Below are 15,273 nucleotides of genomic sequence, written 5' to 3' on the forward strand. Positions count from 1 at the left end.
CCCAGAGTTCCTGGACAGTAGCCATTTGCCTGGAGAGGAGGATGGTATTTTGCAGGCTGCTGTCCATATGGGTGTTTGCTGTGCATTTTAAAGAATAAATGCTCCATAAGCATCACCATTATTGCTTCCCTTGGCCATTTCCACACTGGCAATGTGAAGTATGCCATTTCTAGAAGGCTAATGTCCATTTTTATCTGACACAAGCTACTAAATAGGCTCACATTTAGTAGGAAAAGCCACAGACGTGTATCCAACAGGAAGAGCTAGGTCCTGGTGGCAGCACAGGGCAATTAACCAGAGAAATCAAGTCTATGGAAGGACCAGGGCAGGCTGCTCCTTATCTTGTTCAGTAGCTTACATTAATGCTCCTCAACTTTTCTATGCACTAAGAATCAACTGGGGAGCTTATTAAAATGCAGGTCCTGGTTCAAAAGGTCTCAGGTGGGGTCTCAAGATTCTGCATTTCTTTCTCTTTTTTTTCTTTTTTTTTTTAAAGATTTTATTTATTTGAGAGAGAGAGAATGAGAGACAGAGAGCACGAGAGGGAAGAGGGTCAGAGGGAGAAGCAGACCCCCTGCCGAGCAGGGAGCCCGATGTGGGACTCGATCCAGGGACTCCAGGATCATGACCTGAGCCGAAGGCAGTTGCTTAACCAACTGAGCCACCCAGGTGCCCCCTTTTTTTTTTTTTTAAAGATTTTATTTATTTATCTGACAGAGAGAGAGAGCAAGCACACAAGCAAGGAGGGAGCAGCAGAGGGAGAAAGAGAAGCAGGCTTCCTGCTGAGCAGGGAGCCCAATGCGGGGCTCGATCCCAGGACCCTGGGATCATGACCTGAGCCAAAGGCAGACACTTAACAACTGAGCGACCCAGGCGCCCCAAGATTCTGCATTTCTAACAAGTGATGCCAATGTCGCTGCTTCAAGGAACACATTTTGAATGGGAAGGATCAACATACCAATGTTCTCTCCCCATCTTTCACTTGGGGACAAAATTATACCAATAATCATTACAGTTATCACATTAGAAAAGCCAACCCAATTAAGATTTCTGTAGTTAATGATTGTGATGCATCTAGTGCTACGGTACAACTTGGAAAGAGAAAAATGTTGCTTTTTTCTTTTTAAAGATTTTATTTATTTATTCATAAGAGACAGAGATAGAGAGGCAGGCTCCCCGCTGAGCAGAGAGCCCGATGCGGGGCTCGATCCCAGGACCCTGGGATCGTGACCTGAGCCGAAGGCAGATGCTTAACCATCTGAGCCACCCAGGCACCCGAGAAAAATGTTGCTTTTACTCAACGTGAAAGAAAGCCACTTCAGCCACCAGCATTTCTGAATAGTGTACATTATTTTACCCCGGGAAGAAATGAGCTATAAATAACCCATAAGCCAGCCAATGATGGGTATTAAATGACCACTAATGCATGGCTTTTAGAAGGAGAAGTTGCAACACAGTAATTCTTCAGGATCTGCAAGCCTCTTAATTCAATTCCTGGTGATGGCTGGATGACCTTCTTAATTCCCCCCCGAAATGCAGACTGACTATGTAAATGGGAAACCTTCTCTACAATCACAAGACCAAAGTGTGAGCATTCCTTTGAAGAAAAAGAAATGAAAGGGGGGAGTTGGGTGAAAAAGGATAGGGAATAGAGAAGTGGAAAAACAAACAAACAAACAATGTTTTAAAGGTTAAAAACGAATTATTGTAATAAAAATCTTTTCAGTGAAGGTGTAGTAGCTGATCAATTGGAAACAGATTGCCAAATCAAATTTTGCAAGCAAAAGTTCTTATACTCTTCTTACACCTCCAGCATTTCATTAGAGTTCCTCATGTAGAAGTCCAGTCTTATCTCCACGCCAGAGCCCACATCTCCATCTACAGATGCTCCCAGCCACGAGAGAAGAGGAGGAGGTGGGGCTTAGTTTAGGGGCATGGTGGGGAGCTGCCCAAGATCATACAACATAACCAAATACCTTACAAGAAAGACAGTCCGCTCACCAGCCAGGTGGACAGCAGAAAAGACTCATATACTCGCATGTGTTTTATAAGCCATCACATTTTGGCTTCATTAACTCCAACTGGTAAAAATATCTATTGCTCGGTAACCAGGCTTAAATTTTGACCAATACTCAGTCTTTAAAAGAAAAAAAGAAAGAAAGGGAAGGAGGGAGAGAGAAAGAGGCAAACAGACAGGCAGGCAGACAGCAAGAATAGGAACGGTGTTTCCATGACTTATACTTGCAGCAGGTACCATGCTCAGTGGTGAGTATCATGAGCCAACGTCCCCATACCTCCAGTATTTTGTTTTCTTCTTTAAAGATTTTATTTATTTATTTGCCAGAGAGAGACAGTGAGAGAGGGAACACAAGCAGGGGGAGTGGGAGAGGGAGAAGCAGGCTTCCCACTGAGCAGGGAGCCCGACACGGGGCTCGATCCCAGGACCCTGAGATCATGACCTGAGCCGAAGGCAGACGCTTAACTGACTGAGCCGCCCAGGCGCCCCCCCCCCCCCATACCTCCAGTACTTAAAACCTACTACAGCTTAGGACTTTGTGGAGAATGGGAGGAGGAAGGAGAGGTGGGGGTAGAACAACACTACATTCTTCCTTCTTCTGTAGCAGAAAAGCATTTTTTTTTTAAAGATTTTATTTATTTATTTGACAGAGAGATAGAGAGAGAGCACAAGTAGGCAGAGTGGCAGGCAGAGGGAGAGGGAGAAGCAGGCTCTCCACTGAGCAGGGAGCCTGACGTGGGGCTTGATCCCAGGACCCCAGGATCATGACCTGAGCCGAAGGCAGCCGCTTAACCGACTGAGCCACCCAGGCACCCCGAAAAGCATTTTTAAGATATTTTTTTGGCCGAGCCCCAGAAAGAGTTATCAAAATGAAAAACATCTTTCACTTTGAGATTTTGCATAGATCCTATCAGTAATACTGAAATGCAAATGCACACTTTTTCTTTTATCAGGAAGAGAGGTATGTTCACCTATTATACACTCATCCCAGAAAATTCAATATTTGGATATAAACATGGCAGTGCCCCGAATGTTATCGTTACTAACTACTTTGCCTTCTGGTTAAATACATAGCCCCTACTTGGATCACTTGCCTGGGAAGTGAGACAGTGTGGTCACTAAGAACTCTAGCTTGGAGGCCAGTCTGCCTGGATTTGAATCCTACTTCCTCTGTTTACTGGCCATGAGCCCTTGGGCAAGTTATCTATCCTCTCTGCCAGTTTCCTCGTTTGTAAACTTAGGTAATAAGAATAACATATACTCATAAGGTTATTGTGAGAATTAAATGAATTTGTGTGTGGGCAGTGTGGAGAAGAGAACCTGGCACGCAGTAAGCCTTCCGTAAACGGTAGCTCATCATCCTTTCTACCGTCTTACCTTCTCTCTCTGAATTGCCTTCATTTTTTGCATTTGGGCTTCTTCCGCTTCCTTCCTGATTCTTACAGATTCTTCTCTTTTTAGCTGAATTGTATTGAAATTACAGAGGACAAAACACAGTTACTATTTTTCAGTCTGAACTTCTGGAACACAAAATTATGATGAAAGGCATACACCTCACCATGATTATAGGTTGGCACTTCCAGCTACTTAGATCACAGAGGATGGTCAGGCTGCATCCCCTGCCCGTGAAATTAATCTCTTGTGTTTTTTCCTTGGTCTCTGTCTTCCCACCCCCCGCCCAGGTTGCGGGGAGAGAAAGAACAGATAATATTTCCTTATTATAAAATTCATAGAGTTCATTATTTTAAAAAAAAGTCACTGGCATCTTAAATCTTTCTCTACTACTTTCATGACAGGCATTAGGTGAACAAATCCATGTTCTTGGACTAAAACATTCAAAACATGGTAGAGTTAAGCTATAAACAGTAAATCCCTTTATCAAGGGTCCTCCTGATTGATACATACGCCTTGGATAAGAATTCTAGATATCTGTCTCTTCACTTCTCACTTCCTAATTTCTTTGATTGTGAGAGTCTCCTTTTGCAATCGATTTAAAGGTTTTATGTTTTTGGTAAAGTTACTGTATTATTCCATGGTTACTGAAAGTGCTGGTACTCAAATTCCTTGCCAAAATTAAACTAAAAAACATGGAATCTGACCTTTTGCTGGTATTTAGATTGCATCAGTTGGAGTTGTTGTTTCTGCCTGACTTCAGCCTCTGATTGGCTTCCACCTATGGAAAAAAAAGTCACAAATGTGAAACATGAATATTAAGCTGAAATGTCAGCCTTCAAAGACTAATTAATACATGATAAGTCTACACTGTGAATTTCTTTAACATTTTCATATCCCAGGAAATAAGGATATAACCAGTTTTCTTGCTAAGACATTAGAGAATGGGAATTTCTTAAAAGAGAAACAGAGCTGGACAGAATATGGTGCCATATTCCTGAAAGAAGAGGACAATCCCACTAAGGTTTTCAGTTATGTAGGTATTCAAGTCTTTACTTAGACTGAAATTATACCTGAAGGTCCATGCTAAATAATAATACTGCCTGTCTTAGAAATTCTAGAACATTCCTCCTGCTTGAGTACAACCATTCCTTAACCTACTAAGGATGATGATCAGTGATGCTTTGTTTTTCTTCTTTTGACTCTACTGCCTCGTATTCTAGTAGCAAAGTGCAGGAAATCCTCAGGAGTCTTGCCACTAGATAAATACATAGTCTTTATAACCCAGTTTTTTAAAATTACAATGGGACTATTTTAGTTAGTAACTGATTGTCAATCCATACTATTTATTATCCTTTCTTTAGGTATTCAAGAGAAAAATACGGATGTTAGATTATCTGCATGTTCTCTCCTAAACCTCTAATCATTTGGGGACAGAAATCCTTGCAGCTTGACCATCATCTAAGAATTGCTGCTTAGGGATTTCTCAGTGTTTATGTAAGCTTGGTATGTGTATTATAAAAATTCCTTTGAAATAATTCTCTGGTGCTTTGGTCACTAAAAGTGTCAGTTCTCTGCAAGATTCATTCTCACAGAAGAAGCATTAAAACAATTTGCATTCACTGTAGTTTTTGTAATTGAACTGATAAAAATACCATAGGGACATTTCTTCTGAGTCCCAAAAGATATGTAAGACCTATTTGGTTCGGGCCCTTCAGTCTCTGTTGTGGGGAATTGGGGAATGGGAAAGAAACAGTGAGGGCTACTGAAGCTTTTATCTAGTGTTACAGCCACTGTCGGCATCTCGGGGAACTATTCCAATATTCTAAAGGGTAGAGGAATAGGGGAGGACTTGAGAATTAATAGAAATAAAGAAAGTCAGATGCCTATGAATTTGAAGGTTTTGTTCAAAACTCTTCTCAAAGTTTAATGCATTCTAGACTTTTCTTTTTTACCCCCAGCCTCTTCCCATGCATAGAACCTTGACCATTCCTAGATATATCATTAACAGAAAGCTACAATGAGACTCGTGCTCATATTGGCTAAGGTCCCAAGATAATAGGCACCAACTGCTGCAAATTCTAAAGTGAGGGGCCTGGCTCCCTCAGCAGGATCTGCAAGGGGGTAACTGAAAAACAGTTTGGGGAACCTTAACTAGCAACCGCCTTCAGCCTATAAAAGAGGTTGGATAGGTCAAAGGAAGGTAGAAATCAGAGAAAAGAGGTCTTTGTGGATTCCATTTTCTCTGCGTATTTGGGGAAGAAGGAATAGTGACGTCAAGATGAGCAAAAGAGGTTTAATGAAAATCGCTTGGAGAACGCAATCTTCGTCCCCAAGAGACTGAAGTACCTAGGGGACCTGTACCTAGAAAAGTCAAAGCCTACACGCACCTGGCTGCTATTAGGTGGCTACTCAGGTCATCAAGAAGAGGTGGCTGCATGGCAAAGAATCTGTACTCCCAGAGTTTGGGGGAAGAAAGGATGCATAACTGTCTCCTATGCTCCCAATCTGGGATGTCATGAAAGAGAACACCAATCTAAAGCCATCTTAAAGGACTTGCCTATGTGGGCCACCTGGAGGAATAATGGAGCCCTACAAAGATGTCTACCTAGTTAAGAGCCAATGGTGAAGCCAAGCACACCAGCAGGAAAGTATGTCAGGGAAATCCAGTGAGGGATGAATGGTAGGCAAGGGGACTCTGAAAAACCCCAAGAACCCCAGGGGTGAGAATGCACAGTAAGGATTCAACAAGACTTTCAGAAACCAGGATCTGTGCAGTTCAGATCCTACCGCTCTTCTCCCTCTCTCCTCCTTTGACCCAGCAGGGGTCAGAATCTGGGAACAGAGGAGTCAATAGAGAAAAATTCAGCCATGTCCCAATTCCTTTGCTAGTTTTCTACCCAGAATAGGCCTGGGCTGGAGCAGGGAAGAAACTTTAATCTCCATTAGTAACAGAGTTTTGATTAGTACCTGGGACTGAAGATAATTACTAAATGACACTGTTTAATGCCTAGAATTAGCTGGACAGCTTTCATTTGAGAAAGACCAAAAAGATCTAATTTCATCCAAAGAGCATGGGAAAAACTAGTCCCACATAGCCGGTTTGAGGGGGCCCATTAGGAAGGACAAAGCTATTTCTTGGTCATACCCCTCAAATGTGGCTTATTCAGCATAAGGGTGACACTTGAGATTAACCCCTTTCATGAAATACAGTGGAATGATGGTGATAATACCATTACTTTCACCCATTAAATGATTTCCAAATTAGCTTATTTTAACCTATATCCTGGAAAAACTACTTTTCTAAAACTATTGCGACAATAAGCAGCCCCTGACTCTAAGGCATTTGTATTAACTGAATCTGTGGGAACAGTGTATCCAGACCTTTCAGTTCTCAGATGCTGCTGGAAGAGAAAAGAGAAGAAAGGACGTGAATGATTCCCATTAGGTGGCATCCCTGTTGAATGATTCAAACACCAGGCAAAGGCAGCCCACACAATTCATCACAGTAGCATGCACTCCAGAGGCCCAAAGGTCTCTCTGTCTGTAGAATGAAAACACAGGTGGTGTTCTCTTTATACCCACCACCGGGTCCCCAGCTCATTCTCATCTTAGTTTTAGAATTGAATCGCCGTTCACTTTTTTTCCCCCATTAGCATTTAATACTGCCGGGATTAATATGCTTGTACTAGCGTTTACTGTCCTCTTGCCTAGTGCTCTGACAAGGCATATGCCGCGCCCCAGGTAAGCTTTCTTGAGAGCTGATCATCTAAGAGGCTCTAAATTATTCAGCAATTAAGACATCACTTTATTCCCACATAACTGTGGCATCATACGTTTGCTTCTTGCAGAAGATCAGAAACAGTAACATACCTGCCTACCTAAGAGTTTCAGTTTTAAATGCATTCCATTCCAAGCAGCACGGTGACCCAAAAACCTATTACTTGCGTCCAAAGACAAGTACAGGCAAGGCACTAACAGGTTCCCTGGGTGGCCCCGTGCTCCCCAATTCAGGCACTCGCTGGGTTACCTAACCGCCTTGGCGCCAGGTTAACGGGCTTCGCTCCATGTTGCTCCTTCCACTTCTCAAGACTCTGTAGCTCTTGCTCAGCAACTAAGCCAGGTGAGAAATGTCAAATCATCAATTATTAGAATGTGAAAAGGAAACAGGTCCCTTGAAAGCCTAAGGAACAAACATCAGAGGGCAATTAACTACATGCAAGCACAAGTGGACAAAATATCCAGGAAAGGAAGCCGCCCCTTGGAGTCACCCTGGGCCCAACGCGCCGCCCCCCGCTCCGAGGCACTTTCTCTCCAAGAGTATGAACTGAAGGTTCAGATTTGAGGGGGAAAAACAAACAAACAAACCTGAACTCCTACTAAAATAAAGGAGTTTCGTTTTTCCTCTCATTCTGGCATTTTTAAAACCCTACATCAAATTAATTTTTTTAATTTCCTCTAGAGAATGTGTGCAAAACGAGAGTATTCTTTTTTTTAAGTGTTTTTTGTTTTGTTTTGTTTAATTTTATTTATTTATTTGAGAGAGAGAGAATGAGAGAGAACACATGAGAGGGGATAGGGTCAGAGGGCAAAGCAGACTCCCCGCCGAGTAGGGAGCCCGATGTGGGACTCGATCCAGGGACTCCAGGATCATGACCTGAGCCGAAGGCAGTCGCTTAACCAACTGAGCCACCCAGGCGCCCAAAACGAGAGTATTCTTATGTCAGTAAGAACTCTTCACACACAGTAAACATATCCCCAGAGAATTCTGATGCCCATATTAACTGTATTTTAAATGTCCCCCAAGCTTACTGCAACTAGGAGGCGTGAGGGTTCGTGGGTTCCTTGAGCTGGATACCACCCGGCAGAAAGCCTCCTCTCGGTGGAGCGGTGCTATTTCCCCAAATATACCCTCTGTGTGACAGCAGGGGGCGCCAAAAAATACTAATACCGTTCTTCCAGGGAACGTCTGAATCTACCCCTTAGACCTGATTGTTTCAAATGTCCATATATGGCAGTTTTTAACTATTAGAAAAAAAAAACAAAACTTCTGAAACATCCCAAAATTCCAGACCACACCAAGGCTTAAATTCCTGGAAAGTATTTAAATCAAAAGCTTGTAAAATGCTTAAAATCCTTAAAATCTTTTAAGGATTCCGCTGGTCACCTGCGGCAGTACCCACCATCACTCTGCATAGTTGTGATTATTGTATTCAGCACTGATGGAGGTGTACCACCCAGGGGGCTACCTGTCTGCTGGAGACCCAAGTCTCTAATTTAGAGACCTGCTTTCCTGTTGTGGCTGTAGGTCCATTCTCAGCCACAATATTAAATTTCCTACCAAGATCTAATAAAGGAGAGCACAGAACGTCAGGGCTAGCCCCACAGTTTGACTTGAACAAGCCTCATAACTTCTTCGTGAACTAGTGGAACTTCAGTTCTCCATCCACCTCTAAGGTATAATGCTGTAACTTTAAATGCCAGCATTTATTTTACCATATAATTTCAGCCAAATATGTTACACACCCACTAGGTACAAGGAACACAAAAATGAGTAAGGTGTAGTCCCTGCCCTCAAACAGCTTGTAATCTTACAAGGAAACTGAGGTACACAAATAAAAACAGCTTAGGGTAGACTCTGATACTTACAAAATTACGGGAGCACAGAAGTTAAAGAAAAATTCTATTAAGAAGGGATGGGGCAGGACAGATCAAGAAAGGGACAAATTAGGTCATGATCTATTTCATATATAATTCATCTGCTCCACAAGTGTTCGTAGTCCTGTAAAAGTATCTGCACTCAGGCCAATTTCCTGGGAATTAGATAGATTTATGGACAATAGATGTGAAAAAGTTTAGGCCAATGGAAATTTGAGATTTACAATTGCACTATGAGTTCTGCTATTAACATAGAGAAACAAATTTAGAAGCACCAACAATAGAATAATTTTAAAAGGTATAATTAAAGCAGCTAAAGTTAAAAAAGAAAAAAAAAACTTGATAAGATCTGGTAAGTCTATACAAATGAGAACATAAAAATACTACAAACCTAAGTAAACCAATCCTGCTCTATAAGAAGATGAGAAGAGTTCTGAATGTCGATTGAATAAATATACGTACTCCTTTGTATCTGATTTCTTCGGTTTTCATTTGGTGCTATGACAGTATATGCACCTGGGCTGGAATGAAGAGAAAAACATTGATTACCACGAGAAACTACTAATGTATATAAACCTCCAGGCAGTCTTCCTGCTTATATATTTATGATCGTCACCATCAAATAGGTACCATGGAAGATAATCTTCTTAAGACGCAGCTCTGTTCTCTGGGAGCTTAGAATCTAGTTGACAAAGTAAAACAAACGCACATGGCCAAAAATGGAAATATAAAGCAGCTGGTGAAGACGGACAGTGACTGCCTCACAGTTGGCTCTTGGTAAACTGTCTTTGTAGGGATCCATTGTTCCTCCAGGTGGCATTCGTGGGCAAGCCCCTTTGAAAGGGCTTTAGATGGGCATTCTCTGCCATTGTGACCCACACTGGGGTACAGAAAACACTCCTGCATTCTTTGTTCCTGCCACCTGGAAATATAGGCCATTTGCAAAGCAGCCACCTTCTCTTCATGAGTGGCCCTCTGGCCATAATCTTATGCTTTGGGGCTTTGACTCTTCCAGGCATGGGTCCACTAGGTCCCCTTGTCTCCTGGGGACACAGGTAGAACATAATCAGAGAAGGATGCTTGAAACACTTTAATTCATGGGGTGGGGATCTGGGAAGACTTCGTTTAAGCAAAAATACGCAACACTGAGATACCAGGAAGCTGTGAAAATATTGTGAGCTTTTGAGAACCCAGAAACTTGACTGATCTGTACACACCCAGCCTCTGGCACGATACGTGGCACAAAGTAGCTGCTTGATGAATGTGGGCTGAACTAAAATGAAATGATGCCACAGACCCAGTCTGTAAATCTGTGGGGGGGGGGGTTGCTCTTCTTTGAGATGATGCATGTAGTCCCACAAGAGTACAAATACTTCACAGAGCAGAAATCTAGGGCAGCAACAGATTGCAACATATGTGTGGGTCCAGTTTTAGGGGAAATGCTATGGATAAACACTATCAGCTTATAAACGTAGGGTTTAAAAAAAAAAAAAAACCCAGATACTCTTAGAATTCTGTCTCTTCAACGCAGAATGTACAATTTCAAAGGACAAATTAGCAAAGACTGAACAGTAGAGGCCAAAGTGCTGATTAACAGAAGTCATTTCTTCCTTATCTCATTATTTTCCTAGCGGCAAGACTTCAGCCTGCTTCAAACTGGGCTTTAATTTTAGACTTGTAAATGGGAAGTGTACAACCACCTTTGCATGCAAATGGGGCTGCAAGATGCCCAATTACCTAATGTATTGATATACAGACATTGCATTGGTAGCCTCACCATGCATACGACGTTATGAATACAAAATTAGGAGGCTGCTATTGGAAATTAATCCCTTGTCCATTGCATATTCTTTGTTCACCTTAGAAAGATTTTTCACTCCTCAATTGCCAGCAGTTCATAGGAGCTTGGGAGCTGCAATTCTGTGGGTAATAGCTGCACACTTGACTATGATGCAGTGGTGAGCCGTTGTACAGAGCCTTAAAGATGAAACACAGGCACTAGATTTAAATGCCAGCCGTGACATGACTGCATAATCCTCAATGTCCACTAACATTATGATACAGAGCTTCTCGCCATACCAGGGATTTGACTCTACAAAGATCATTAGTTCTCAAACTTCAGCATGCCTCAATCACCTGGAGGGTCTGTTGAAGCGCAGAGTTCCTGATTCAGGAGGTCTGAGGTGGGGTTGGAGAACTTGCATTTTTAACTGTTCCCGGGGAATGTCCCTGTTCTCACACTGTGAGAACCGTTGCTCTCGATCAATCAAGTTATCCTCAAACCCTTGGACTTAAGGGAATTTAGGGATTAAATCGCTGATAAAGACATAGACATTAAATCATCTGCCAAAGGTCACGAGGTTAATTAAGTGATGGTGCTAGACTCAAACCCAGGACTTTTGTCTTAGACCTATTGCGCATCTGCGGCTAACTCTTCGGCTCAATACAGAAAGCATACAGTATGATTGTCATTTATCGCACCCTCTTGATAGACTTCCAGAGTAATCTACTTAACTAGAGCACCTATTTATGGACTTGTGTTAAGGGGCTTTTGAAGAGTGAGGGGAAATACGGAAAAACAGACACCAACCACTTTAACGGAGCTTAGACTTTAGTTTGGAACAATTTATGAAGCCACAGGAGCACCCCACAAGAATACCCAAACAAGGGGCGCCTGGGTGGCTCAGTCGTTAAGCATCTGCCTTCGGCTCAGGTCATGATCCCAGGGTCCTGGGATCGAGCCCCACATCGGGCTCCCTGCTCAGCAGGAGGCCTGCTTCTCCCTCTCCCACTCCTCCTGCTCGTGTTCCCTCTCTCGCTGTCTCTCTCTCTGTCAAATAAATAAATAAAATCTTAAAAAAAAAAAAAAGAATACCCAAACAAGTGTCAGAGTAGGATGATGTTAAGTAGAGATCCAAGGTGGGGGAGCGTCACAGAGGCCCCAGGGGTGTAGAAATCTTTAGAGAGGTATAGCAAGCTGAAGTTTAAAAGACAGGATCCCAAATGGCACAAGAAGTGTTTCTTTGGTAGGACTTTACTAACAGATGCTTCAAAGAAAATTTTCCAAGTTCCATAGGCCTCCCGTATGCAAATTTTGTGAAAGATTTGGAAAGAAACATCAATCCGTTTGTAAAAGATCTTACTCTACAATATCTAATCTGGAGACGTTTAAGTCTGATAACATCATACCATAATCTTTAGTTTTAGGACTAGAACTGCAGTCAATCTATTGTAATACGTGTAGCCTACAAGTACCCAGACACAGTGAAGGACCATGAAAAGAGGGAAAGAACTATCCAACCCTAAATTCAGAGCCTTTTAATTGAAAGCATTTTAACACAACCCCAGGCTCAAGGACAGAGGTCCGAGGAATAAATGTTCCATGTTACAGAATTCCTTAGCAACCTTCTTAGTAACATTTTCTTGGCTGAACATGCCAAATCTGAAACATAATATTCAGAAGAAAGCCATGGCAAGAAATTGAGCTTCTATTCCTCTGACTTGCTACATAGGAAGAGGAGCCTACATCTAAGGATCTTTTTTTTTTTTTATCATGTGGCAGAAATAAGGCCTTGGTAGATACAAATATCCGTCCCTCCTCTCCTCTCTTGCTCTTGACATGAATAACAAGTATAATTTATTCATGTTTTCAGCCAATTAGTTTCCACCCACAGCAAGGGCCTCTGCTGTTTTAACCTGCATATCTTCCCTTTCAACAATCTGACTCTCAAAGACGCTGATCTAGACAAGCCCAACCTACCTATATTTAGTATTCTGGGCATTTCCTGATTAAGCAACATTCAAGTCACTGAAATAAATGTATATCTTTGAAAATGAGTTTCCGTAATTGCCTCATTGAAATTTAATGAAATATCACAATGTGTAAGATTATTTTCATTTTCCAACAGCACACACCCATGAGACATACTAAGGGAGAATATATAAAGAATAGCGCAAGAAAATGTGTTCCTGCACCATAAAAAATAAATAAATATATAAAAGAAAAATATATTTAAGGAATGTTTTTCCTGTGAGGTCTCTCCTGAGCTACACAACTGCTTCTCTTGTGTCCATTCTTGCACAATTTTTACAACGTCTCATCAATAAGCACTTTATGAAAAAATGTTATGCTAAAGTTATGAAAAATATCTTGGCTGGCTAAAAGTATTACATAAATATATCCCCTGGTGTGTACAAACTGCAGCAGATGTAATTTAAATTTCTAATTAGGAACAACAGTGGTTTGACTGAAAAAGAAACGTAGTCAAGAGCAAAAATTCAGAAAGAGGTAGAAGATTAAGTAACAAATAGATCTTTCCAAGCAGAATAGTAGACATGTAGTCTACCATCCTACAAAAAAAAAAAAAATTAGTTTGAGATTTTCATAGTTCAAGAAAATCTTAACCTTGCATGAATTTGAAAAACAAGGATTTTGGGGTTAATCAAAAGCACTGGATAGAAATTTATTTTCTAGCTATGGCTTTCCATATTGGTTTTTGCTTTATGACCTTAATATGGACATCTGAAGCCTACTGCTTTTAGCCAAAATGAGTGAAAACTTTTGACGCATTCAGGTTGCCAGAAGTTCTTTTATAAACAGACCATATTCCCAAGAAAAACAAAAAATGACAAGATCAGGCTGAGCAAATCATCCTTAACCACTAAACCTATTACACCAACTCTGACCCAGCATTCCACAACTCCAGTGTGGAAGGGCTCATGGATTCTCTTTGGTCGCAGAATCTGCAGAGTCCAAAACATTGTCTACACATCCAAGAGGCTGATGTGAAGCAGGTCAGTTCTTTAATTCACAGCTTCTGTTGGACAGTTGAATAGAACCCCCGAGGGCTGAACAGACACCCAGGGGGAAAAGATAAACAAGGGATCACAGGTCATCAGTACCTTTGTTCATAGGATAACTTCATGGAAAGTCTAAAGAGGTATATATAAACACATCCATCCATCCCAGCACCCCTATGTAGGCTCATGACTTAGTGAGATGTGGTAAGTTTATGCAAATTAGAAAAATGTGCCCCTTCTTTCGGGTGGAGGTAACCCTACACTAGGCCACACGGTTTGGCATGTATTTCAGCTCCAAATTATCACTTGCAAACTAACCTTAACCTAACAAGCTACCCTTAGCCTAATAGTGGGCCTGTTACTGTTTCATAGATACTGGCAAAAGCCATGAGACTCCTGGGTCAGAAACGAAGACTTTATTACTCATGGCACAGCACATAGCATGAGCATCAGTATATTTACGTCTGTTCTCTCTGGCCCCATGTCTTTTGGAGGTAACATGATAGATGCTGCACACACAGCATGTTTGCATGGCAGGTGAGGAACACAGCTGAGGAATCCACTATTTTTACAGCAGGTAGTAAGCAAGCCTGGTCTTCATTCTGGGGAAAGCTTACCTCATCTCTCAAGGTTTCCAACCTTGAGGAATAGTCCAGATGAAAAAATGGTCTGGTGTGCTGTCTTGGCACACCCAGCAAGACATACAAGTTGGAAGAGGCCCAAGCAGGACGGTCTTTTCCAACAAGAGAATATTCAGGATAAACATTCTTTTAAGAATAGCTTAGTGACAAGGAAATTTGCATTTGCATAAAACCCACATATTTACCAATGGTTGTACATTTTCTTTATATATATGTGTGTGTATATATATATATATATATATATATTATTTATTTATTTATTTATTTATTTATTTATTTATTTATTTATTTGTGAAAGAGAGAGAGAGCATACACAAGTGGCAGGGAGGGGAAGAGGGAGAGAGAGAAGCAGGCTCCCCACTGAGCAAGGAGCCCTATGTGGGGCTCGATCCCAGGACCCTGAGATCATGACCTGAGCCGAAGGCAGATGCTTAACTGACTGAGCCATCCAGGTGTCCCCATTTTCTATTATTATTATTAATAGACTAAGATCTGATTATGTCCACGTGTCTTAAGCATTGCTCCTCAAGATTATCTATAACTTAAAGGACAAAACCAGAAATATAAGGCATGAGGGATTTATATCTAAATCTCTGCATAGAACATTTAAAAACAAAATTCATCTTTTATTTCTGATTTTGATTTTCAAAGAAACATGCTTATAGATGAAAATGCACAAAAATATATTTTTTAAATATTGAAAAGTCGCTCATAATACCACCCCTCAGAGATCACAATTACTTTTTTTTTTTTAGGATTTTATTT

The 15,273-nt window shown here is 41.4% G+C and overlaps 1 protein-coding gene across 2 annotated transcripts in view; it reads right to left on the reverse strand.

Moving 5' to 3' along the window:
- Window positions 1–15,273, reverse strand: part of EPSTI1 (epithelial stromal interaction 1) — an 87,332-nt gene that overhangs the window by 59,276 nt on the left and 12,783 nt on the right. For both annotated transcript variants that reach the window (XM_035003314.1, XM_035003313.1), the window contains exons 2-5: window positions 9,530–9,588; window positions 7,440–7,523; window positions 4,117–4,190; window positions 3,395–3,478 (exon numbers count right to left, since the gene is read on the reverse strand). In XM_035003314.1, coding sequence (XP_034859205.1) covers window positions 3,395–3,478; window positions 4,117–4,190; window positions 7,440–7,523; window positions 9,530–9,588 — 301 coding nt within the window. The remainder of the gene's footprint in view (window positions 1–3,394; window positions 3,479–4,116; window positions 4,191–7,439; window positions 7,524–9,529; window positions 9,589–15,273) is intronic.

Source organism: Mirounga leonina, unplaced genomic scaffold (assembly GCF_011800145.1).
Source record: "Mirounga leonina isolate KUSES-001 unplaced genomic scaffold, KU_Mleo_1.0 Mir_127, whole genome shotgun sequence".
In the NCBI taxonomy this organism is placed as follows: Eukaryota; Metazoa; Chordata; class Mammalia; order Carnivora; family Phocidae; genus Mirounga; species Mirounga leonina.